Source organism: Alligator sinensis, unplaced genomic scaffold (assembly GCF_000455745.1).
Source record: "Alligator sinensis unplaced genomic scaffold, ASM45574v1 scaffold781_1, whole genome shotgun sequence".
Lineage (NCBI taxonomy): Eukaryota > Metazoa > Chordata > Crocodylia > Alligatoridae > Alligator > Alligator sinensis.
In genome coordinates this window covers 4,508,116-4,532,828 of record NW_005841845.1, presented here as the reverse complement: position 1 = coordinate 4,532,828, position 24,713 = coordinate 4,508,116, and the positions used below count along the sequence as shown (strand labels likewise).

The 24,713-nt window shown below is 57.4% G+C and overlaps 1 protein-coding gene across 2 annotated transcripts in view; it reads left to right on the top strand.

The window, feature by feature from the left end:
• Window positions 1-1,733: 1,733 nt before the first annotated feature.
• RNF220 (ring finger protein 220) overlaps window positions 1,734-24,713 on the top strand; it is a 223,060-nt gene continuing 200,080 nt past the window's right edge. The window contains exon 1 of one of the 2 annotated variants that reach the window (XM_014521375.2): window positions 1,734-2,467. In XM_014521375.2, coding sequence (XP_014376861.1) covers window positions 1,843-2,467 — 625 coding nt within the window. In that variant the 5' untranslated portion in view covers window positions 1,734-1,842. The remainder of the gene's footprint in view (window positions 2,468-24,713) is intronic. The other variant, XM_025206829.1, reaches the window with a different exon arrangement.

The window sequence follows — 24,713 nt, the reverse complement described above, 5'->3', positions numbered from 1 at the left end:
TCTTTCAGTAAGTTTTATTTGAGATGTTCAAACATCCCTCTGGATTTAAGAGAGACAATTTGTAACAGCTTTTTATTATTATATGATTTTCGTGGCCCTTTGAGCTCGGGCAGGCTAGTATATTGTTTCAAAGTTATGGTCCTTGTATTTTAAGCTGGGTCCTGGGGCCTGAATAGTAGGCAGCGGAAGCTGGGAAGAAAAGACCCCGGGTTGCTGGGGGGAGAAGAAGCAAAACAAAAACCCCGGCTGAGCGCGGAGCCGCAGAAGGGAGGACGATTTCTGTGGCTCTCTTCGAGGGGCTTGTGGCTGGCTGGGCGGCGCTAGCCAAGCTCCGAGGCCCGGGAGAAAGCAAGCCAGAAATTTTGTTAACATTTCCCTGTAAATGTTAATGGCACATCCAGGGCAGTTTACAAATCTACTTAAGAGCGAGTGCATTAGGAACTAAAATTACTGATCCGTTCTCCGCCATCCCCGACCCGAAAGGCAGACGCTTGCAGAGATCAGATGGCAGAGGCACCCATTATGATTTTAAATATTGTCAGAGACGCCAGGCACTTTATTGATGAAGTCTCTGCCCCGGGTTTTTTTTTTTTGCTTTTGTTTTTAAAGAAAGTGTGTGCCTGTATCGCCACGCATGTTCTGTATGTGCACGGAAAATGCACGCCCTTCTTTGTGTGTGGGCATGCGTCTACGTGTGTGCGTGTAAATATGGATGTACTGCACACGTGCCAGAGGCATGTTCTGTATGTGCATGGCAAATGCACACCTTTCTTTGTGTGTGTGTGTGTGTGTGTGTGTGTAAATATGGGTGAACTGCACACGTCAGAGGCATGTCTGTATATGCACACAAATGCACGCCCTTGTTTGTGTGTGGGCATGCATCTACATGTATGTAAATTTGGATGCATTGCACATGTGCCAGAGGCATGTTTTATATGTGCACAGAAAATGCACGTCCTTCTTTGTGTGTGGGCATGCACCTACGTGTGTGTGTGTAAATATGGATATATTACACACATACTGGAGGTATGTTCTCTACATGCATGGCAAATCATGCCCTTCTTTGTGTGTGGGCATGCATCTGCGTGTGTGCGTGTAAATATGGATGTATTACACACATGCCAGAGAGACGTTCTCTACATGCACAGAAAATGCACGCCCTTTTTGTGTGTGGGCATGCATCTACGTGTGTGTGTGTGTAAATATGGCTGTATTACACACATGCCAGAGGCCTGGTGTGCTGCAGAAACACTCGTGTGTTTGTGCCGATCCGTACAACAGAGAGTGTTTGTTCTTATGTGGGAGTGTGTGTGTGCAAATAGTAAATTCACTGCTGTGCCCGGGCATATGCACTTACGTTGTAATTCTGCGTGTGCATATCTATACAATTGTAATCGGGTTTCGTGACGACTGATATCTTCATTCTCGATTGCCCTGAGGTGGTTGGCATGCGTGGATCCGGCTGTTCCAAACAGAATCGTCTGCATTAATTTCCGGGGTAGGATTTTTTTGGCCCGTGGCTCGCCCCTTTTGGGCTACACCCCCGTGGCGCGGGGGGCTGCTCGCGGTTCCAGCCGGGTGTGAAGTTGTCTATTGATTTTCCCTGAATGAGCACAGCGGCGCGTTGCTGGCCAGTTGGGTCGAAGGCGTGTGGCCTGCTGCGCCCGGGAGAGGGGCGTGCGGAAGCCTGACCGCTTGTGTTTTCTCTTCCCTTGTGTCTCTGCAGTTCGGGTGCCGTGATGATGCCCCAGTGATTTCCCCCGCGCTACGTCCAGGCGTCGCTTCGCTTTCCTGCCGGGGAAGATCGTTCCCTTTGTGACCCTGCTGAGCCAAGAGACTCCGATGGACTTACACCGGGCAGCCTTCAAGATGGAGAACTCGTCCTATCTTCCCAACCCGCTGGCGTCTCCGGCGCTGATGGTGCTCGCCTCCACTGCCGAAGCCAGCCGCGACGCGTCCATCCCCTGCCAGCAGCCGAGACCCTTCGGCGTCCCGGTGTCGGTGGATAAAGACGTGCACATCCCCTTTACCAATGGCTCCTATACGTTTGCCTCCATGTATCACCGGCAAGGTGGGGTGCCCGGCGCCTTTGCGAACCGTGACTTTCCCCCTTCCTTGCTGCACCTCCACCCCCAGTTTGCGCCCCCCAACCTGGACTGCACCCCGATCAGCATGTTGAACCACAGCGGCGTTGGCGCTTTCCGCCCCTTTGCTTCCACCGAAGACCGGGAGAGCTACCAGTCGGCCTTCACCCCGGCCAAGCGCCTGAAAAACTGCCACGACACCGACTCGCCCCACCTGCGCTTCTCGGACGCCGATGGCAAGGAGTACGAGTTTGGCACGCAGCTCCCCTCCAGCTCCCCCGGGTCGCTCAAAGTCGACGACACGGGGAAAAAGATCTTCGCCGTCTCGGGCCTCATATCTGACCGGGAGACCTCGTCCAGCCCCGAAGACCGGAACGACAGATGTAAGTACCTCCGTTACCTCTCTCGGCTTCGCTTCGCTGAGCCTGGCGCGCAACAGGTGTGTTGCTCTGTAAAGCTGTGGTTCTGCTGACGGACGGGGGGAACGGCCTTGCCGTCCGCCTGAGTTCAAGCATAAAATGTTGCCTTGCCTTTCCCCCCTCCCCAGGGGACGTTGCTGGATTGTGGGGTAAGGTGTGTTCGGAGGAGGCCCTGCTCCCTGTTCTCTATGCTTTAACGTGGGGCGTTTAGACCCAGGCAGATGCCGGTGCCCCGAAGCAGGGAGAAAGCCTCTGGCATGTGTGTGTATGTGCACGTGCGTGGGCACGGTGGGGTGCACAACCAGAAACTGGTCAGGGAGCTTGATTGTGCAAACTGCCCGCTCCGCTCCCACCGCGTGCGGTTCTTGCGTCTAATGCCTCGGACTTTGCAAAGGGACCTCGTTCTGTATTCAGTCGAAGAGTGTTTCTGGCAATCGGGGTCTCTCCCGGAGAGAGACGGCAGAGTATGCCGCTGTGATTCAATACGTTGGCTCCTGAAATAGGCCGTGCACTTCCTCTTCTCTCTCTTTCCCCCTTCAAATGACCAGTGAAAGGTGATCCGCCCTTTCCCGGCCCCGTGATTGAATGGGAGCTAACCCGGCCACGGCAAAACGCTGTCATGTCTCCGCTCTCCGGCTGGCTTGTCCCTGGCATTATCTCCCGTGCAGCCGGGAACAGCTGCCCCGCTGCCCTCCCCGCGTGCAAGGCCGGCGGGTTTATCTGACCCGGTCGGTGCGTGTGCACCGTCCTGCCGGGGGAAAGCAGAGCGGCGAGGTCCCGCCGACCGCAATCGGATACGGCAGCGTTTAGCGGGAGCCCAGATGTGCCGTGCGGATGCCAGGGAGGGGTTGTTTTTACCTGGGCTGCTTTGTTTGTTCTGGTGGATGTTCGTCTTGTTGCCCTTTAAATAATATTATCTGTGTCTCTGTACATGCCCAGACCGCCGCGCGGCACAGAAACCTGCCGCGCGCCTTCCCCTCTCCTCTCCCCCTTCCGAGATGATTTTTCTTCTCCTCTTTATGATGCCGAGGAGAGTAATAGAGACATTGTGGCTCGCTCTCCCCTGTCGGCACTGCTTCCTCAGGCTGTCTCCTTGAATTAGGCACTGTGTTAACTTACCGGCGCTAAAAGGCATCTGCCTAAACCCAGCGTACCTTTTCAATAAAAGTCATCATAAAATCAACCTGCCTTGTAAATCCATCGCTCTTTGGTTTTGAAATATGCTGCAAGTGTGTCTTTTATGTCGGCGTTCGCGAGGGTGGGACGGTTCCCACCGAGAGGAGCCCGGGCGTGCCTCGCGCGACAGATGCGGGCTCTCTTCTCCCGCTCGCCCCCTTCGTCGCCCCCAAATTACCCTCCGTGCCTTGCAGCCGCCGTCATTGTTCCAGGTCTACTCCTTGTGGCTTTCCACCCGGCACAAGTTCTGGAGGTGGAAGTGCACACGCGTGCGTGCGTGCGTGTACGGTGGAAATGTGCATTGAATTTGGGGGGGAGCGCGGCCCCCGGTGGTATCGCGCTATCGGAGACGTCCTTCGTGAGTGTTTTATGGATCTCTCCCCTTTATCAGTAGAAACTGGGCATGGAAATGAAGCTTGCTCCGTTGAATACTCGGGGAGATAACGACGGAAGAGCAGGTCCGCGAGCTAAATGAATTTAGAGCGTGTCACTCACTGTCTCTCGCTAGCAAAATCCTGTCAGATAAGCAGTTTGAAGGAGCGAATCCGTGCAAGGAATTGGACGGCGTGCCGTGGACTGACGGACGCGCACGTGCTCCCGTCGGGAAGGGGACCCCGCATCCTTGCCGGCGCGGCACCCTGCGTGCGGGTGCTGCACGATGCAATGAAGTCCTGCGCCGGCCGCCGTGCGCTGGGCTTGCCATGAGAGGCACAAGAAAAACTTTGCAGGTTGCTTTGCAAACTTGTGAAGAGGTGAAAAGCGTCCCCCCTCCCCTCGCCGCTCTTTTCCTTTAAAAGAGAGAGAAAATGGTTAAAATGACCGGCTTGACACCAGAGCAGGAGTCCCGGCATCGCAGCCAGCAGGACTGTGTATGGACTGACCTGAAGTGGGGGGAAACCTGGATTTCCCCCCCCCCATTTCTCATGCCTCGATTCATTTTTAACCCTCCCTCAAAACGTGCCCCCGTGCTAGCCCAGGTTTGCAAGCCGGTTGTTAGGGGAATCATTGATAACGGGGCGTGCGCGCTCTTTAGATGCCCAGCAGCGCGTTTCATTATGATTAAAGTTCTTAAACCAGTGAGCGGCGACAACTGACGCTCGCTCGCCCTTTCCCTCCATCCTCTGCCCCACCGGGTTTTGCGGTTGCACTTGGGGCGCGCTTCCCGCGCCGGGGGAAGGATCGCGCCGTGCGATCCCGGGGATCCTCGGCGGAAGATTTTAGGATGCAAAATGTTCCTCCGGGAAGGGGCCGAGGGTGGCAGGACCGAAGGGGCTGCGAGAGGGCCGTCCGTGTTCGGAGGGGGGTTTTTATACCCGTGTGTCAATATGTATTTAAAGGTCTTTAAAATTTTTTTCTGAACTTTGCCCCTCGAGCAGTTTCCTGGCTTCCTTGCGTAAACAGTGTGTGTAACTCCTGGTGAAACGTGGATCCTTTCCCTGAGCGAGGTAAATGCCTCTGCAGACAGGCTTCCAGGGAAAATTATATAGGTGGGCGTAGGAAACCTGAACTGCATCAGTTAAGCCTTCATGTGTCCAATAGATGCCCTTCAGAATTGCAGGGTTCAGCCGCTCGCTTGTCTGCTCCCTTTCATGATCCTGAAAACCACAGCGCGATAGGCGTGTAACTCTGATTGCATTACTTACGTGCCGTGCACCACTACAAACCCCCCCCCCATTTTAAGCGGCCATTTGGAATTTTTTTTGTGCGTCCTTATGACTTTGGGGACCATTTTCGGAGAAACTTTCCTTTTAAGAAAAGGACGGCAGCGCGCTGGAGTTTTAAAGCCCCTGAAAAGTGGGTTGGCTAATGGAAAGGCTGTCGAGCCGTAACTGCAGTGCCGGCTGGACTCGCACCCGGATGCATTCCCGGCAGCGTTTGCGGGAGTGACGGGGCACGCGCCTCGTGACACCGGTTCCTCCTCTCAGTTACTTCCCTGCAAACCCAGGCCAAACCCACTGGCTTTTAGTGGAGTTGCCTGGGATTTGCGCTGGTGCAAGAGAGATCAGGATCTGGCCTCGTGATGCCCAGACGCGAGAGTCCCGTGGGCCCAGCTGCGATGTCGTGCGTGCCTCGCAGCCTCCCGTCAGCGAGCCGGCCCTCGAGCAGAGCGCCTGGGTTTTAGTCCTGAGCTGCACAGCGTGCGCTTGTGCTCGCTTATTGATGAATCAGTTGGAGGGAGTTTTGGGGGATGTTGGGCAAGCGGCCGTGCCAGCCTCGGGGGGGTGGGGAGAGGCCGTGCGTGCCGGAGGAGACGCACGCCACGCGGGGAGACGTGGCTGTGTGTTTAGACACTTGCTTTGGCCGGGGCCGGCCGGCTTAGGCGCTCGCCGGGGAAGATAATGACACCTATGGCCCGGCGGAGGTGTCTCACGGACAGCGCGCGCTGCGGGCTCTGACAAACACATTTCATGGGGCTCTTTAAATAAATGTACCCTCGTTAGCAGGAGCGGAATAAATGTTATGTCCCCGTGTGCGATAGACGCCTGTAATCCCCCTTGGAAAAAAAAAAAAGCTTCCCTGCTTCGCTCGCCGCTCTCTAATAAAACCTGTCCTGATGGCTCCCCGCAGACAGTCGCCGTGGCATCCCCTTCGCGCAGGGCTGCAGCTCTCCGCGCCCCGTGCCGCTGGCGCTGCCCGGCACCCACGTTCGGGGAACCGCACGCGGCGGCTTGCCTTGGCGTGGTAAACCCTTAGCAGCAAATCACGTTTTCTTTGCTTTGTCGGGGAGAAATGGCCAAGCGGTTAAAGCACGCGAGTCAAGGCAGCGGTTCCCTTCTCCTCCTCGGCTCTGCGACTGCCTCTGGTTTCAGTGAGCCGGCCTCAGTTTCCCCATCTGCGCGGAGACCTCGCGGAGCAGCCGAGCGTCCCAAGGGAACCGCTTAATTTGGTAGCGTTTGGAGAGCTTTGCTCGCCTCCGACAAGTCCCATCTAAAGCGGCCGCAGTCGTTGACGGATGCTCTTTTATTTTAGCAGGACGTTAAAAAATGATCCGAGTGTCACGGCGATCGCCGCTTGCCCTGCTGCCGTCGCAGCCGCGAGTCGCAGCAGGAAGCGAGCCGCTTGCTCCAGGGCCGTTGCGGTGCTAAGCGTAATGATGATGAGAGTTGTCATGTTTGGCTCGTTTTCTAAAGTGAAACAAAAGGCGGCCCTGCGAGCGGGTCGCACGCCGGACTCGGGGGGCACGTGCACGGCTGTGCTGGTGTTAGGACCTGCAATAGGTGTGCACGCTCGTGCGCGTGTCCCTCTGTTTCTAATTAGTCCCTAGCAGAACAATGGGGAGTGGCGGGGCGGGGCGGGGGACGCGCTGCTGTAATGCCCCCACCCCCTCCACGGGGGTAAAACTCGGGGTCGAGATAAAAAATGACGCTGCGTTGTTCATAACCCTCCGTGACGGTGCCGGATTTGAGCGCTTAAAACTGCTTCTGAAATAATCAGCTGAATTAAGTGGAACGGTTACCCCTCCCCAGCCACAGCGCGGGGGGTGGGCAGGGGGGTGAGCGAGCGTGCACAAGCGTGCGTGGGAAGAGTGCAAAAGCAGCGGTGGGAACGCGCGGGTCGGCAGATAGAGGGAGACGCCGCGGCCTCAGGGCCACGCTCTGGTGAAAGCGCAGCCGAGCGGAGTCAGGATCCGGCCGCCCCGCCACCCCCTGCTTTTTGTGTTTTTTGGCAACGACCGTCCTGCTCCCTCTGCAAACTGTTGCCGAGACTCCTTTTCATGCGGTCGGGTTTAATTGTCTTGTCGGGATAAAGAAATGTTTGAACAGTTAAAGTGGGGACAGGCTGGATGGGAGCAGCCCCTGCCGGCTGCAGGGCCATCTGGCCTGGCTCCGATCTGCCGGTCTCCAGTTTGTATTTCTCTCTCTGTTATTCGGGGCCGTCTTGCACACTCGGCATGCCTAATCACCATGGTGAGGGAAGGAGAACAGACACTGCTGCCTCTTCCACCGGCCCCCCTTGCCTCTGCCTCTGCCTTCCCCTCCCTTCCCATCAATTGTCATGCAGAACCGATCCGGGTGACCGTTTTACTCGCAGCCGTCATTTGCCGTCTTCGCCTGGCTCTTGGCAGAAGGATGGCTTTTAATTGATCGTTTGGAGGGAGGGCTGGGGCTCTTTTCTCCTCCAAAATGTTTCCCCACGCACAGCCTCTGCCACCCGGTCGTCTCGGAAATGCCAGCCGTGCCTCGTGCCCTCGCCTTCCTCTTGGACCGGCGGCCGCTGGCTCCCGCAGGTCTCCGAAGGGCTCCTCGCGGCCGGGCGAGGAGCGCGGCGCTAAATGCAAATGTCATATTTATCCACCTGCAGCGGGAGAGATGGGCACACGCGCAGTAAATATTTATCGGCCTCTCTCGCTCTGCAGGCGGGCGCGGGGGCGCGGGTGTCCGTTCCAGGACGAACCCGGAGTCTCGCTCGGTGAATCGGCAAACCGAATATTTCTCCGAAAAGGAAGGAAGGAAGGGGGGTGGGGAAAAAAGCACCCACCCCAGCAGTGGGGGGTTCAAATTCTGCTCCTCCACGCAGATGTAATTGCAGAGCACTGATTTCCCTTTCCTCAGATGGAGCTGCTTTCGCAACGTCGAGCTAGGGAAGGGGGAAGCCGACCTTGCGGTGAAGGCAGCGAGTTTGGACTACGGAAATCGCTGGTCTCGGGCGAGCCTTTGAACCTCAGTTTCCCCGTCTATAAAATGGGGCTAATGGCACCTACGTCACAGCCGCCGGTAGTGCTTCGATATCCTCTGACAGAAGACGTGCTACAAGGGCAAAGTATTAGTATTATTAATATAGTACAGTTAGTAGAATATTATGAACTATTATAAATCATTACAGCTAAACTACAGTTATTAAAGGAAATGACCAAAGTGCACTTTGTGAGCCACTATCCCCGACAGTTAAAACATTGCTTTATTATTCCACTTGCTAACTTGCAAAATTCAGGAGTTGGCCGTGGCATGTCTTAGTTTTGCGATTGATGGCATGTGCAGCTAGTGGAGGGGTGAGCGTGTGCGAGGGTGGGGGTAGACGGAGTGCAAGAGAGCCAGTAAGCATTTCTGCCTAATATATATATATATATATATATATATATATATATAATATATATATATAATATAAAATATTCCCCCTGCTCCAGTCATCTTGGGCAATAAATACCTCAAGGGAAAAAGAAATTCTCGGCTCTTCAGATGAACAGGAGTCGAGAGGCCTGGCTCGCTCCCCGGGGTGGAAAGCCTGCAGCGTGGTGGGGTCTCTTTTAACAACCGCGACTTTCTGGGATTCTTCCCAAGGGAAATTCTTTTGAGGCCGTCTGCGAGCCGGCCGCGTCCCTTGGTTGGCTGGTTGGTGTCTTTCGGACACGTTGCGTCAGACGCCAGCAGCAAAATTCATTTTCCCCCCCCCCCTTCGCTCACCTCCTGGGGAAGCTGAAAAATGGGATAATTGTATTTTATACCAGATTTTATGGTTCCCCGTCCATCCTTTCTGCTGGTTAATATCTCTAGGTATAAAATAGATTCTGCCCGCTTGTGTGCGAGGCTGGCTCGGGGTAAATAATTGCCGTCTAAAACCCCAAATCTGCATAAAGACGACAGCATATTAGTATTTGTGCAGAGAATAAAGTTAACCCATTTGTATAATATTAGGCTGTATTTTTATTAAGGATTTCTGATGCAAGCATACCCTGAGAGCAAAGCTGGTTTCTATTAATACTTTTGTGGACCAAGGGGAAAAAACAGACATGGAAAGTGAACGGTAACAGTTTTTCTCCAGCCGTTCACATCCCTGTGCCGGTCTCCCGTCGTGTCTGCCTGCTGGGCAGGCTGTGGGGGGTTTTCTCCCCTTTCCTGCAGGTTTGCAAGAGAAGACAGCAGAGCTGGGGGCTGCTGGGGGTATTTTGCAGCGGTGCAAAGCCAACTCAGTGCTTTTTCTGGGTGCATTTGCAAGTGGGTGCTTGTACACGTGATGGGGCTTCACCGTCTCCTGAGCCGCGAGGGTGCAGCCTGCAGCGCTCCCTGAAAGACGGGGTGCGCACCTCTCTCTGGTTTCAGAGATGCATCTTTGATCTGTGTGTGTGTGTGTGTGTGTGTGTGTGTGTGTGTGTGTGTGTGTGTGCATACCTGTCTGCATCTGGACGGGTAGCTGTTGGTGTGTGCGTGCAAACATGGGCGCCGTCGAACCTCCAGGTATAGCCCCTGACACGTGCCCGGGTTTATCCCCCGCCTGGATGTCAAAGTGTTTGTCAGCTTTACGGCTCCAATCCTCCATGCGGGACCTCATCCGGCCGTGCCCTGCACGCACTAACTGACCTTTTGGGCCCATCTCCTTGTCGTCGTGCTGGTGTAAATCAGGAGCGACTCCAGTTGAGCCGGGCAGGGGAGAATCCGGCTCGTGGGCTGTCTCAGATGGGAAAGGATGACGTGCGCGGGGGGGGCTTGGTGCAATCGAGTCCTTGAAGTGCTGGAGAGTTTTGCCTGAGCGAGGACCAGAGGGTTTGATCCTACCTGTGTCTTGGGGGGTTTTTTCATCTGTTGTCTTGTCTTTTTAAAACGCTGATGATGGTTGTGCTCATCCAGTCGCCCCTCTCCGCAGATCGGAGCAGGGGGCTCTTCGTCCCCGGCTCCGCACAGGCGTTTTGCTGGGGGCGGAAAGGAGAGGGTTGAGAGGGACCGGGACGAGGGAAGATTTAGTGGCCCATAGCAGTTGTAGCTCGGGGAGGGGGGGAAGAGGCTCTTGCAATCCCTCTCTTGTCGTTTCTCGTCCCTCGTCAGGGTGAAACGATCCCCTCTGGGCCGGGACACGGGCCGGGGGGGTCCCCGCTGCGGTCTAGCAGCCCCTTCCCATTCGGGAAACTTGAAACTGGGATCTGCTTTCTCGCGACGTCCTCCCTCCAGCGCACAAAAATGCTTTGTTCTCGCGGGTTGATTGCGAGCGCCGGGCTTATGGCACATACTCATTTTTACGAGGGAAAATAAAAGCACTAAAATCTTTTCTTTTGGAGGGAAAATATAAAAAGTTATACAAGGGCTGTGTGCAGGCGTGAAAGGGAGGATCGGCGCGGGCGCGCTCGTCTGCCCGTGGGAGCGCGGGGCTTTATTATTAACCCGGCGCTGGCTGGAATACTAAACCCAGCAGGCCGGGGCGTGGAGGTGGAGGCGAGGCGAGGCGCGGGCCGGGGCCGCAGGGTCAGGCCCGCGACGCGGGCGAGCAGCGAGGGCGGCACGTGCGACCCTGCAGTCTGGGCTCCCAGGGAGCGGGGCGCTCTCCTGTCCCCAAAACACGAGGACGTCTGCGGGCGGGCAGGGAAGCGGGGCATTCGGGGGGACGAACGGCGCTGGGCGTGTAAACAGAGCGAGACGCTGGCGCTCGGATGAACGCATATTTGCGTTTCTGTCTGCCGGGCTTTTCAATCTGCATCGTGTTGGCTTTGCTTAATGTGATTTAACCCCTGTCTTTTTCTCTCTCTGCCCAATGCGTTGTGAGCTGGATTTTGACCTTGTCTCCCCCAGCCCCTCCGGCAAGCCGCAGCTCCCGAAAGCTGGCGAGCGGGAGCAGTTGTCCGGCGCCCGGCGTCCTGCACCGCGGAGCGGCCCGGGGTAATCTGGCATTGCGGAGAGGCTCTTCTGACGATCAGTCTGGTGTGAGCAGGGTCCTGGACGTAGCTTAGACCACTCGCCTCTCCTCTCCCCTCGCCGTCCTCCCTGGATTCATTTAAAAATGTTAGTACAGGTTTCTAACACAGCTGGGAAGCCGTGCGGGCGGGCACTGGGCTGGGAGCCAGGGCACTGGCGGGCTGCAGGGGTTTAATCCCAGCTCTGCCACTGACCTGCTGTAAGGCCTTGGGTATGTCGCTTCCCCTCTGAGCATGTCACTTCCCTTCCCCTTTGCGATTTACATGGCAAGTGCTTTGGGACGAGAGGAGCCCTTCAGAGCGTGTGCATGCATGTGTGCGCGTGCATGAGTGTGCGTGCATGCATGAACACCTGCAGCACCAAAATAAATGGCGTTTGGGTATTACTGTAATACAAGCAACGTAGAAAATCAGAGTATTCCTTGAGCTCAGTCGTCTAAAAACCTCCCAGAGAAAACCCCCCATCCCCAGCAGAATGAAATCGTTGGAAATGGAGCAGTTTGCAGCTGACTACAAGACAGAAGAGGGAGGCAGTTGCGGAGCCGGGACTTGTCCCCTCGGCCTCCCCGGCGGTATTCCCCGTCGCCGGGTGCGCGGGTGGCAGCCCCAGGGAAGCCCCTCTCCCCGCCGGTGCTGCCGAGTCCACGGGTAAATGAGCTAAGGGGCAAAATGCTTGCTGCCTCCCTCTCCACTGTCCCCCCGAGCCAGCTCTGAGCCGCGGGGTCCCTGCTTTCCTGGATCTACTCGGACCCAAAGGCAGGGAGCAGGGCTACGGGCGGAGAGACCTCCTGATACCCCGCATCGCCTACCCCTCCTCAGAGAGCCCCTCGGGCCCAGGCGTGCTGACCGCGGGAGCCGGGTGGGAAAGACGCATCCGGATGGCCCTGTTTTGCCGCAGGCGAGAGGCCGGTTTGCGCCTCGGTGCAGATGGGAAAGGACAGCAGCTCTCCTCCGCTCTGTTTGCAGCGGGTTGGATCCTGCCGGTGCTGCGGTGCTCTCTGTCTCGTGCGGGAAGTGCCGTGGAGGGTGCTGCGCACCTGTGGAAAGCAGCTCCGGCCTGCAGAAGGGACCGTGCGGCTCCCCAGCCAGCGATGAGGCCGAGTCTGCAGCACCTGGCTGCGGGAGCCCAGCGTCTTCGGCTCGCTCGCCTTCCGTGCTGCAGACCGGTTTCACTTCCAGTCACTGCCGCAATGATTCATCGCGGGCTCTGCATTTATCTCGGCTATCCCTTGCTGCTCGCTCACCTCCTGCCTCTCCAGGGAAGCATGCCTCGACGTGGGCGCTCAGCCACCGGCTCGCTTTATCGGGGTGACGGAGCAATGGGCGACCTCAGCATCCCCAGGAAGTGGGTGATACTGGGATAAAGGCCCCAGCCTGTGCGAATTCATACAAGCAGATGTGCCACTTGGAGGAAGATGTGCAGCAGAGACGGGGGGGGGGCACCACCTCTACGTGGCTACCCCGCCTGCCTAGCACAGTGGCTGTCCCTTCCCCTTTCCTCCGGGTATCGTATGATGCACGTGCGTGCAGTACATCCTGGCCCTGATTGCAAAGCCAGCTGCGTGATGACTGGCAGCCTGTGTTCATTCATGATTTGGAGCCGCGGTGGTGGGCAGGGAAGTGTAGGTCAAAGGGTGAAGGGTGCTGGTGGAGCATGGGGCTGGCACGGGCTGGAGGGGGAATTTGTTTGCAGAATAAAGGCAGGGTCTGCAATGAGAGTGGTGTGACGGGCAGGATAGCCCTGCAAAGGCGGATACAGAAATCCCGGGGACCGGCTGGAATAGAGCGGGCGCAGGGGCACGGTTATGGGGCCAGGACGGCCGTGTTGTGCAGGGTTGCACAGCCCCTGCCCACATTAGCAAACCCTGTCCTGTGGTCAGTGGGAGTCCTAGGAGAGGGGACATGGCTGGAGGATCGTCGTGGGTCAGCGAGGCAGCGAAGCTCTCGCCCTGCAGTCAATCTGGAGTAGACCTTGCATCGGTACCGTCAGAACTGGACCCAGCACATAGGCCAGGCGGGGAGGAAAGGAGCTTGGATGCTCCTCGTGCTTGTTTGCATGTGGGCGTCTCCCGCCAGGATGCCGTCAGCGGTGGCTCTGGTTCAGAAGTTGCACCCACGTGGGATTGCACGAGCGCCCGGAGGGCATCTGAATGCATCGCCCGGTTCTTCCCTGCTGAGAGTTTTTCCCCCACTGCCAATGCGCAGGGAAGAGAGGGCGATTCCCGGCGGCATCCCCTGGACTATCCCAGCAGGCCCCCAGGCGAACGGCATTCGTGACTGCAGTAGCTAAGGCATTTCGCCAGGTGTGAGCTCTGCCCCAACTTGCTCTCTGCCTATGGAAGTGTGTTTTTTTTAATAGAAATTTTCTGGCCCATGTCTTACTGGGCATTTCTGCAATACCCGCTGTGATGTGAGCGTTGCCCGCAGCTGCACCCACGAGAGACGGGAGGAAGGACTCTCGCTTGGAAGACTCCTCGCTGACCACGTGGAGAAGAGAAGACCGAGGGGGATTGAATAGCAGCCTTCACCTCCCTGAACAGGGGCTGCAAAGAGGATGGAGCTGGGCTGTTCTCCATGGGGGCAGATGACAGGACAAGGAGCAATGGGCTCCAGCTGCAGCAAGGGAAGTTGAGGTTGGATATTAGGAAAAACTTGCTCATAAAGAGGGTGGCGAAGCACTGGCGGCTCCCCAAAGAGGTGGTGCTGTCTCCATCCTTGGAGGTGCATACGACCCCAGTAGACAAAGCCTTGTCTGGGATGATGTAGTTGGGCTGGTCCTGCTTGGAGCAGGGGTTGGACTGGATGTGACCTCCTAAAGTCCCTTCCAGCCCTCGTTGCCTGTGATCCTGCAAGGGGGCCCCTGCAGCATTTTCCTCTTGCAAGAGGGTGCTGAGGCAAGCTCGTTGCTTGGGAGGAGCTCGGACGTGGTTGCCACAGAAGTCCCCGGCGGGTCCTGCCAAGGCTGAAGTGCCCACGTGCGAGTGAGGCGGAGGCTGCCTTAACGCATGCAGCGGCGGTTGCTTGTTTTAAAGGACGGTGGCCAAAGTTTAAAAAAAGCAAGGAAACTTGGATGAACTGCGCTGAAGAGCAGGAGGGCAGAGAAAGAGGGGAAGAACTGGGGTAAGGTAGATGAAAGGGGGAGATAAAAGGAATAATGCAGGGAAGGATGAGTAAGCGACATTCTTGGAGTCGGAGCCCAGGCTCCAGCTTCCTTCCTGAGCCGTAAAATAAAATTAAAACAAAAAAAAAAAAGTCTTTAGAACAACAAAACTCTGGACGCGCTGGCTTCCTTCCTGACGGGCCCGGCCTCCACCTCGTGGCGTTGTGGTGTGTCCTGCGTGGCTGATGGAAAAGCCCAAGAGGAGAGTTTGGGGGGGTTAACCCTTTCTGGGCTGCAATTAGCTCTGTTGCAAAACTGCCTTCTGGTTTATTGGGGGGGGGGGGGGTCTCCTTCTCCCTCTCCCACCCACATCATTGGGGAGGAAGGGCAGCGTTGTTCGTCCAAGGGGTAGGTGCCCGTCTCCCCGCGTTCTTCGTGTGCCCTCGTCTCAATGGTCTCTGCATAGTAAGGACCCAGGTGGCCGAGTTTGCTCCTTCGTTGTAATCTTCTTCCAGGAGGCTGTTGGGGAGGGGTCCCTTCCTCCGTGGGTTTTACCACGGGTCCCATCCAGAAACCCGGAAGAATTCATGCCGCTGGGATAACTCTCCCCTTGAGAAATCCTGGGCCCCATCTCCTCCTCTCCTTGGCGTGCGCGCCGGGTGGGCGGGCCATGGTGTTGGCATCGGTCGTCCTTTGGTTTCTTCAAAATTCGTGATTTAACTGGGGGTGAGGGAAAGAAAAAATGTGTTTCTGGGTCTCACAGGTGTGGCAAAAATCCCTGGGAGCACGGCCTGGTGTTGTGCAAAGCAGCGGGGTGGACAGCGCTGTGTCGGGTGGTTAACTCTGAATCCTACTGATGGCTGTGGGGACATAATACTGGAAAATGAGAGTGGGAAGGAAGCTCAGGAGGTCACATCCAGTCGAACCCCTGCTCCAAGCAGGACCAGCCCCAACTGTATCATCCCAGCCAAGGCTTTGTCTACCTGGGTCTTCAACACCTTGAAGAATGGAGACTGCACCACCTTTCTGGGTTATTCCAGTGCTTCACCACCCTCCTGGTGGACAGGTTTCTCCTATATCCAACCTCAGCTTCCCTTGCTGCAGCCTGAACCCATTGCTCCTTGTCCTGTCGTCTGCCCCCGCTGAGACCAGCCCAGCTCCATCCTCTTTGCAGCCCCCCTGCAGGGAGGTGACGGCTGCTATTCAATCCCCCTCGGTCTTCCCTTCTGCAGACTCAATGCCAGTGTGCATCTTCTGCAGCTGCTCTTCTTAGCTGAGCAGAAAGGGCTTTTCCCCTGAATTGCTGTGGGGAAGGTGTGAGACGTGGTCCCGTCCCACCAGGGTCAGGGCAGGTCTGGACGCCGGTGCTGGGAGGAGACGGGGAAGCTCGTCCTGCAGCAAACGCTCTCCGCCTCGCTCCTCTCGGCAGGGTTCCCCTCTCTGGGAGCTTGAAGCCACTTCTTCGTTCTCAACAGCTGACAAAATATTTATTTTCAGGTACTTAAAATATTATAATTTGGAAGTGGAATCGGGGGCCTGGCTGCAGCCGAGCCTTTTTCACCCACGGCTTCAGCAAAACGCCCCTTTTGTCCTCCTTCAGCCTGCCAAGAAACGTTCGAAACCAGGCGTGGAGCTGCCATCTCTGCACTGGAGAGAGCGAGGGGGGTCAGATTTGTCAGGAAACGTCCAGAGGTTGCAGTCGCGGGTCGTCCTGTTTGTCGTCGTCTGCCGTCGGCTCCGGCGGTCGGGGTCTCCGAGACGTCTGCGGAGCGAGACGGCGAGGGCAGCTTTGTGCAAGCAGCCCTGCTCCTTCCCGCGCGCATCGAAACCCCGGGACGCTCGGGCTCGCTGCCCCCCGAGTACAGCCGTGCTTCGAGGTCTCGTTTCCGAGGAGCAGGCAGCGTCCGCCCTCTTCGTGCCGTCCTTCTCCCTGTCCTGCGTGTTCCTCTGACGCCCGCTCGCCCCCTCAGAGGTGCCTTTTGCTGCGGTCCCGGGCGAACTTTTGCAAGTTCAGGGTCGCCTTTGGACTACGGGCCAGTCCCCGTTGCTGGCGCTGGTAGAGGCAATGTGCTGTCGTGCCAATGCTGATGCCGGGGGGAATGGGGCTGCCCGTGAGGAATTAGGAGGTTAGATATTAGCAAGACCTTTCTCACTAGAAAGGTAGTAAAACACTGGGGCAGGTCACCCAGAGAGGTGGGGAGTCTCCATCCTTGGAGGTTTGCAAAACCAGGGTAGACAAAGCCGTGTCTGGGAGGATGCAGCTGGGGCTGGTCCTGCTTGCAGCAGGGGTTGGACTGGATGTGACCCCCCGAGCTCCCTTCCAGCCTCGTTTTCTAGGCTGCCACGATCTACTCCCAGCCCTGGTGTGGGCGCCGGTCAGCGAGGGCACTCTTCCAGCGAGCTCGGCTCCTGTCCCCTGTGCGCTGGTCCCTCGTGGAGGGGGCCTTCCCCTTGCAGCCCCCCAGCGCGGGCGGGTGGATGGAGAGCCAGGCGAGGGCAAGGCAAGGCCTGCAAGCCTGCCCCCGGCTCCGCTCGCCCCCGCTTTGTGCCGTGCTACCTGCATTTCTTGTGGTCTCACAATAACCGTGTGGCATGAGGGCACTTGGCAGGCTGCACCGTTGGCTTCGCTGCATGGGCTGCATCCCCATGAGCTGCCGAGGCTGGGCCAGATTCTGCCCCGAACTGGCACAATGGGCAGGGGGGAAGCAGGTTTCCCACCAGGACCCACAGAGGAAAAGCCCCTTCCGGCTCCAGGCGCGAGCCCCTTTCCTGGGGGCAGCTGCTTGCCCCCCAGTTCTGCCCCGGCACGGTCAGCCAAGCGTGCTAATTTTCAGCAGAAGTGCTGTAATAATTAGGCAGCTCGTCGGAGGGTTTAGCAGTACTTAACCAGATGTGAAAAGCCTCGTCCCCCAGTCCCGGCTGGGTTGCAGCCAGCTGCCTTTTCCCTGCTGCCGACAAGGGACGGCGGATGCCTCCCTGCAGCCCGGGCCTCTCTTCTTATGCTAAATGCTCATTTGTGGAGGGGAAGGGGTGGGTGAAAAGCAAAGGGGAATGAGCCCCAGACACCTGCAGAGCTGAGCTTGTGCCCTCCATCAACTCTGCCAAGGGCCTGGCTGCCCTGACCGACAGGAGTCCTGGCTCTTGCTGTTGACTTGGTTTAGGAAGGTTGCCTCAGTTTCCCCATCTGCACCGTGGATAACCCTGCCCCTTCTGCACGGCGAAGCTCTGTGGGTAGCAAGCATTATCGTTGCCGTCAGCACGGCTCTAGGTTAGAGGGGGATCCTAGCAAGCTGTGCTTTTTACCCGACACCGATACTGGCCGCTGTTGGAAACAGGAGCCTGGATTTGACGGGTCAAACGTCTGAGTCAGGCTGGCAATTCCTGTGGCTCTGCAGTGAAGTTTTACAAGCACCACACCAAAAGCGGCGCGTTACCAGCAACGGAAATGCATCTACAACATGCAGAGTTATGGTTATCATATAACCCTCTGCATTGTCTACAGGGGAAAAGACCTACTAAATCAGTGAGACCCGAAGAGCAAGCTGGCGAGTGTCTCGGAGATAAAAATGATAAACACGCCATAAACTCCTAATCAAACAGCATTCTTCTCCTGTCTAAAAAATAAAATGAAATAAAAACGGGGCTGTGCTTTGGACACGACGCCTTGGCGCGGAAGCGGCGAGCTCCTTTTCTGCACTCCGGGTTCGTTCCTTTAATGTGCGGCACGTACCGGGTGGTAGCACGGGCGCGGCGGCAAGTACGGTTGTGTTTTATTGCCGGTGTTATGCTGCATAGCAGAGCAGGGCCCGAGAGCCGCAGCTGGTTGCATGGCGCTGTAAACGAGAGCTACCTGCTGCGCTGGTTCAAGCGAGCTGCATGTTTATTAGCGGCGCCGATAAAATAGGAATAAACCGGGAAGCTGTGGTCCGAGGCGGAGGCGGGCGGAACGAGTTTGTTCCAAGCTCCCACCGTCTTCTCCGTCTCCGGCTCGGCCAGTCCCCGACCCCGGGTGCTGCAGGGCTGCTCCTTGAAGGCTTCGCGTTCGGGTAAAGGGCAAATCTGATTGCTGGGGACAGACTTGCATCCCCGGCGCGACTCCGGTTTTGGCCGAGAGGTCCGGTGTAGGAAGACATTGTGCTCCGGGGATGCTCGAATTCAGGTCTGAGTGTAAATCCTGGAGTAGCAGGAGTCGCTCCAGATTCACGCCACCGCCCGTCCGATGGGGACCGGCTGGTGCGGCAGAAAGCAAGCGCCGTGTTTTCCAGGGTGCTTCCCGGCTCCCTGAATAACAGGCCTTCCCTGCTGGAGCTACAGAAATAAGAGAAACGAGAGCAGACCGTGGACGCTTGGAGCGACGGCTTCTGAAATACCGGCCTGTTTAACCTAGAGGGAGCTCTGCTACATGAAGAATGAGATCCTGGCCAAAGCCGGCCTGCACGGCTCTTCCTCTTGTATTTTGTGCATCTTTAGCCAACTCCTTCCCCGTACGTCTCTGCCGTGCACCCTGACCTCGAAGGTCCCGGCAGCATTGCATTCAGGACCGCGGTGCGCTTTCACACCTCAGTGGTGAAGAGAGTAGCAGGGCCGGGCCGGGCCGGGCCTCCTGCGTTTGCTAGAAAGTGCATTGCTCTTGATGATTGCACGTTTTTGCACGTCTAATACAGACATCTCAGGTCCCGGATGAGTCACGTCTGTCAGGATGCCAGACACCTGTTCCCTGAACTATTGTGGGGAAGTCTTGACCGGGCTCCATGGCCTGCTCGGTACGGAGGGAGGAAGCGAGGGAGGGAAGGGCGCTCGTCGGAGAATATCCTTTGTTGGCTGCGTGCGAGCGAGCAGGTTCACGTATGCCCCGGTCCCCGCGGGATGCTTCTCCTGAAAGCTCCCCTGGACCACGTCGTTCCCCTGGGGTCGATGCAGCCTCACGAGTTCAACGTGAAGATGCTCTGGGTGTAAGGGACGGGGCGGAGGCTGGGTGGCGTCTGCATCGGGGCAGACACGGGCCTGATCCAGACTAGCCCACGAGCTCTTCCAAAGCGTTTGGATGGTGCCGTCTCTGCCGGGCAGGCGCAGGCCGTGCCTCAAGGACACGTGTCTGTGCCCACCCTGAACATCTGGTGTTGAGGGCTAACGCGAAGGGCCGTGTTTCCTTCGTGCCTCCCATCCCAGCCTTTGGAGCTCTTGATCCCTTTCCTTTCCCTGCTGCACCCAGGGGCTTGATTGCCACCTGGAAGAGGAAGAAATGCCCAACGCAGTTGCAGATGCAGCTGTCTGGGATGCACCCAACGCGGTGGGAGCCCCAAACCTTTGCTGGTAACGCCGTTCCACCCACAACCGCCGCGGCTCACGTCTTACCCTCCCCGGCCCCCCTTCCCCGGGGCTTTCCTAAGCCGCTTGGCACGGTCTCACTTTCTTTAGCTGCCTTCTAACTTCTAAGAGGCTTAATAGTCAGGGAGATGGAAGGGGGTTTCTCTCCCTTTTACAGCTCTGGCCTTAAGGAGTTTATTTTATTAAGCTGATTCGAGTTGATTGCAAGGGAGGATGGAGTGGAGTGGCGGAGGGGTCGGGGCGGGGGGGCTGGTCCCTGGCCCTGCCTTTTGAAATGGTGTTTGTTGAGATCCCTGGCATTGTTCAGGCCGGACTTTCCCGCGAGCGCTTTCCTGGGAACGCGGGGGAGAAGTGGCAGGGATGCCCCCAGGATCATTTCCCCTCCTGCCCTGCTCGGGGGGCATCGCCTCCTTGCCCAGGTCTCCTGCAAGGCGTCTGGGTGCTGCCGAGCGACCTCTGGCTCCGACCGCTGCGCGGGAAACGCTGCCCGCTGCTCCTCGAAGGAAGAGAGAAAGTCGGGGTGTGGGAAACAGACGGGGCAGAGTTTGCACGGGACAAAAGTGAGCTGCTGGGAGAGTCTCTAGGCTGGAGTGAATTGGGGAATCCTAGAAAATGAAGTTTGAAGGGAGCTTGGGAGGTCGCTGTGGCGGGCCAGTCGCATCTAGTCCAAGCCCTGCTCCAAGCAGGACCAGCCCCAACTACATCAGCCCAGCCAAGGCTTCGTCTACCCAGGTCTTCAACACCTCCAAGGACGGAGACTCCTCCACCTCTCCGGGGAGCCTGTTCCAGTGCTTCACCACGCTCCTCTGGAGAGAGTTTGTCTTAATTTCCAACCTCAACTTCCCTTGCTGCAGCTTGAGCCCATTGCTCCTTGTCCTGTCGTCTGCCCCCACTGGACCCAGCCCAGCTCCATCCTCTTTGCAGCCCCCCGGCAAGGAGATGACGGCTGCTGTTCAGTCCCCCATAGTCATCTGCAGACTCAGTCAGCCCACTTCTCCTCAGCAGTCCTGTGCCCCAGCCCCTCACCATTTTTGTTGCTGGACTCCCCAACATGTCCACATCCTTTCTGCAGTGGGGCCCACAGCTGGACACAGGACTCCAGATGTGGCCTGCCCAGTGCAGAGCTGACCTCCGTCACGCTGACGTTAAGGCTGTTCGCGGGGCGAGAGGGGGGAATGGCTGGAGCCGGCTGAAATCCCGGCGTCCCAGAGCATCAGGTCTCGCACTCGCAGCCCCTTCGGACGGCGGGCGGCCGTAGGACCTTGCCCCCGAGGTTGGCCCTTCTGTTCTCTAGTTTTCCTCTTGGGCAGCAGTCCAGATCGCCGATCCATCCATGCCCCCCTTGCTCGCAGGCTTCCCGCCTGCCTGTGCATCGCTTCCTGTCTTTTCCCTTTAGGCTTTCCCTTGCTGGGGAAGGAAAAGCTACTTGCGAGGACGCGCGGCGTGCTCTTGTCACGGGGCTAGGATGGCTGGTGGACCAGCGGGCGAGCAGACGTGCCTGCGTTTGGGGTGCGGTGAGCTGACGGCTCACCTTCTTATCCCCACGCCCCTTTTCCCCCGTTTCATGATGAGATAAAGCCACGCGGTTGAACAGAGGAATTCAGCTTTGCGCGGACTTGCCAAATTCGAGGGTCTCAATAGTAGCTGTATCTTGAGCTAGACTGTACGGGCACCCGATAGCTCGCACCAGCAGCACGGCACCTGGGTGCGCCTCGTCGCCCGTCTGAGCTGAAACCTTCCCGCGCCAGTTGGATGCTTGATTTTATCGAGTCCCCCATTTCCAAATGCCCCCGCTCTGGCTGCATGGCTCTCTGGGTGGCTGGCTAGGCAAGGTGCCCAAATTGCGGCCTCCAAATCCCTTTAACGAACGCTTATTATTGACTTGCTAATTGAACAGACTGAGCCTTGCTCATTTAATGTTGCATGGGTCAACTCCTCTCCCCAGGTGGGGAAGACCATGCTGAGCAGACAGGCACGAGACCTCCCTCGAGCGGGGTCTTGGGGGGTCTCATTGCTCGAAGGCAGCGGTGCTTTAGGCACGTGCGGTGCGGAGCAAAACCTCCAGGTCTGATGATGTCGGCGGCTCATTTTGGACCGTTATCATCTCCTTCCCTTGCCCCCATGGAGAGTGCCTGGACCTGTGGGTTGCTTTTAGGCTGTCAGCGGTGGCTCTTCGCAGCGAGGCTCCATCCTTTGGGCCTGTACAAGGGATTGCTCTATGACGAGCAACTCCACGGCTGTCCCACGGCAGCATTGAGAACAACTTCTACCCCATGAGAGCAGGCTTTTGGAGCTGAAAATGTGAATAGGTGGCATTTAGGGAACAGGGATGCCTAAGGACATGGATGTTGAATGGGCATGGGGTGGTAAAGTAACCTCCAGTGCAGGCTGCCAGGGTCTGCCTGACGGCGTAAGCATGGGACATGAATGGGAGAAGGCACCAGCGAGCCTGATGAGGACGATTGGCTCAAATGAAGAGGAAGAAGCTGGTGACAAGGATGGAGTTGTCCAAGACGGCCGTGACCTCCATTTTCTGGAAGCCCCTTGGAGGCATCTGAAAGCCAGGCTGGACCAAGCGTTGGGAGGTCGGATGAGAAGCACAGCCCTGGAGGATGCGTTTCCTGGGGCTCTCCTGCTGCTCGAACCCTCGTGGCTCTTGCACACATCGCGGGACAAGGCATTTCATGTGGGCACGGTGCATCGTTTCTGCGGCAGGGGTGTAGGTCGGAGCCGTGGTCATCCAAGGTCGCAGGCAGGCAAGGCTCGTTGGGTAAATCCGGTAACTTTTCTTAGACCAACTCAAATAGTTGAGGGAAAAAAAAACTTCTTTGCAAACTTTCGGGCACCAACCCCCTTCGCCAGGCTGAGGATGGTCTGCAGATGGTCCGCGCTCGTCCCGGATGGAGCGGTAAAGCAGCCCGAGGCCAGCACGGATGCAAGAAGGCAGTTCATTTCTGCCGCCGAACGGGAGTGCTCTGCCTGCGTCTGCATCGGGCTATGGAGGAAAACTCCTTTTGGGCTGCAAGGGTTGGTTTGGGGGTTTTTTGCCTTCCTGATGCCATTTTAGCTCCTTCTGAGCTAAACCCCCAAGGGGCGGTAGCACCAGGCTGGCAAAAGTTGGCCGTTAAGCACTGAGCTGAGAGCGCCGCGTGAGGCGGTCCTCGCTCTCCAGCGAAAACCAGTTTTTCAAGACTTTAGGGAGTCGTAACTAAGCAACAGATGGCCGGGAGCGGGGAGGGGGGCTGAGCCCCTGCCCAAGCTGGCCTGGGAGCCCCTGGCAGAGAGGGGGCTGCAGGTTACCACGAGAGGAGACGGCTCGGAGATGCTGCTGGAGAAGGATCCAGGATCCCAGCCTCGGTCTGCGATGGTGTCGGAGCGGTGAGGATGCGGAGGCGTGTCGGGTTTGGCCCTCTCTCTTGAGCTGCGTGGCTCTCATGTTGTCCAATTCGTCTTGGAGCCTTTTGCAAAGGCAGCTGGCGCGTGCCCTGATGCCCGCCCGGGTGGGCGGCTCTTTCGGCACGGCATGGCCGTGCTGGGGTAGGGACTTGGTAGACGAGGTGCTTTGGGTAGATGTGCTCTCTTGTATCAGACCAACGCAAATCGCCGTGCGTCTGGGAAGGAAGGCGTCGGGGCGTAAGCAGCTGCCTCGCGCGGTCCTATGTCCACGTGCCCGGAAATGGGCTGCGGGCGTGAAGGGCTGGCGCACGCCTGCAGCTGGCTTAGCCCAGGAGCGCGTGGGTCCGGCAGAGAGCCCAGCCCGGGCCGGCCTTTTGCACGTTTGCGTTTCGGAAAGGCGGCGTCCGAACCGACGGGCCGTGCTTCTTCACCGTCTGGACTTGGGGTGCCGTCGATGCCGCGCGCCGCCGCCTCCTGCGTGCGAGGCGGTGGGGCAGGGTGGAGGAGCAGTATATAACTTGGTCCCAGGCCGCGCTTGTGTGGGAGCCTATAATTAGCAATTAAAGCATAAAAAATAGTTCCAGCCGGCGACTCCTAAATAAATGCTTGTCACTGCTGCTCAGAGTTGGTTTATTTCCATGTGTGTTTTCCTTCCCTCTTTTTTTGTATAACTTACAGCCCTGTAAATGCTCAGCAGCTGTTAATATGATTCTGTCAATACGTTTACCATGGTGATTTGGCTATATTTGGCGAGCGTGTGAAGAAATCACTCACCGGCTGGAAGGAGGAAAGACAAGCTGTCGATATCTAGGGAGAAATGCTAATAACCCCGGTGACAAATCATTCCCGGGAATCTCGAAGGGTTAAAAAAAAGGGCAGTGCTTCCCGCGCCGGAGTCGGAGTGAAGGTGACTCATCGGGAGCTGCAGACACCAGCTGTCATCTCCAGCTCCTCCCGCACTTAATCACTTCACTTTTCTAAAGAAATATTTTGTTCCTCTCCAAACAGACCCGGGATTGTTTGTTTTCTATGAATTATTTACCGAGGAGAAGGACCTCTCGAGGTATCCATCTGCACTCGGGAGGCGGCGCGCCGCCGGGGCTCGGCCGCGCCACTCGCACACGCGCCGTCCCTCTCCGCGGCGGCCCCAATTCTTCCCGGCGACGCCGGTGCGAATCCCACGTCGCGCCGGGCAAGCCGGTTAAGTTGCTTTGGAGGTGCAGAGGCGGATGTTGAGACTTCGTGTCTCCAGAGATGCGTGCAGCCTCGTCCCCGCGTTGCATTCGCACGAGCGCCGTATTGCACACGCATCGTGCCGTGTGATGCGTCACGGGTGCCGGCACCTTGTACTGGCTTGCTCGTACGCGGCGTCCCGTGTTGCACGCGCGTGTTTGCTCTCTGCCCAGAACGGGGTGTCGGCCGAATGCAGCCGACCCCGTTTGCCCCCCGGTAAATCGCCCAGCCCAGGGCAAAGCCCTGCCTCGCGGCTCTCGTTTCTGCTCTCGGCACGTCTGTGTAACTTCCACCGACGACGGGAGCGCGGTGATGTTTTAGCAGTCCCTGCGGGCCTGATCCGGCAGCCACCGAAGTAA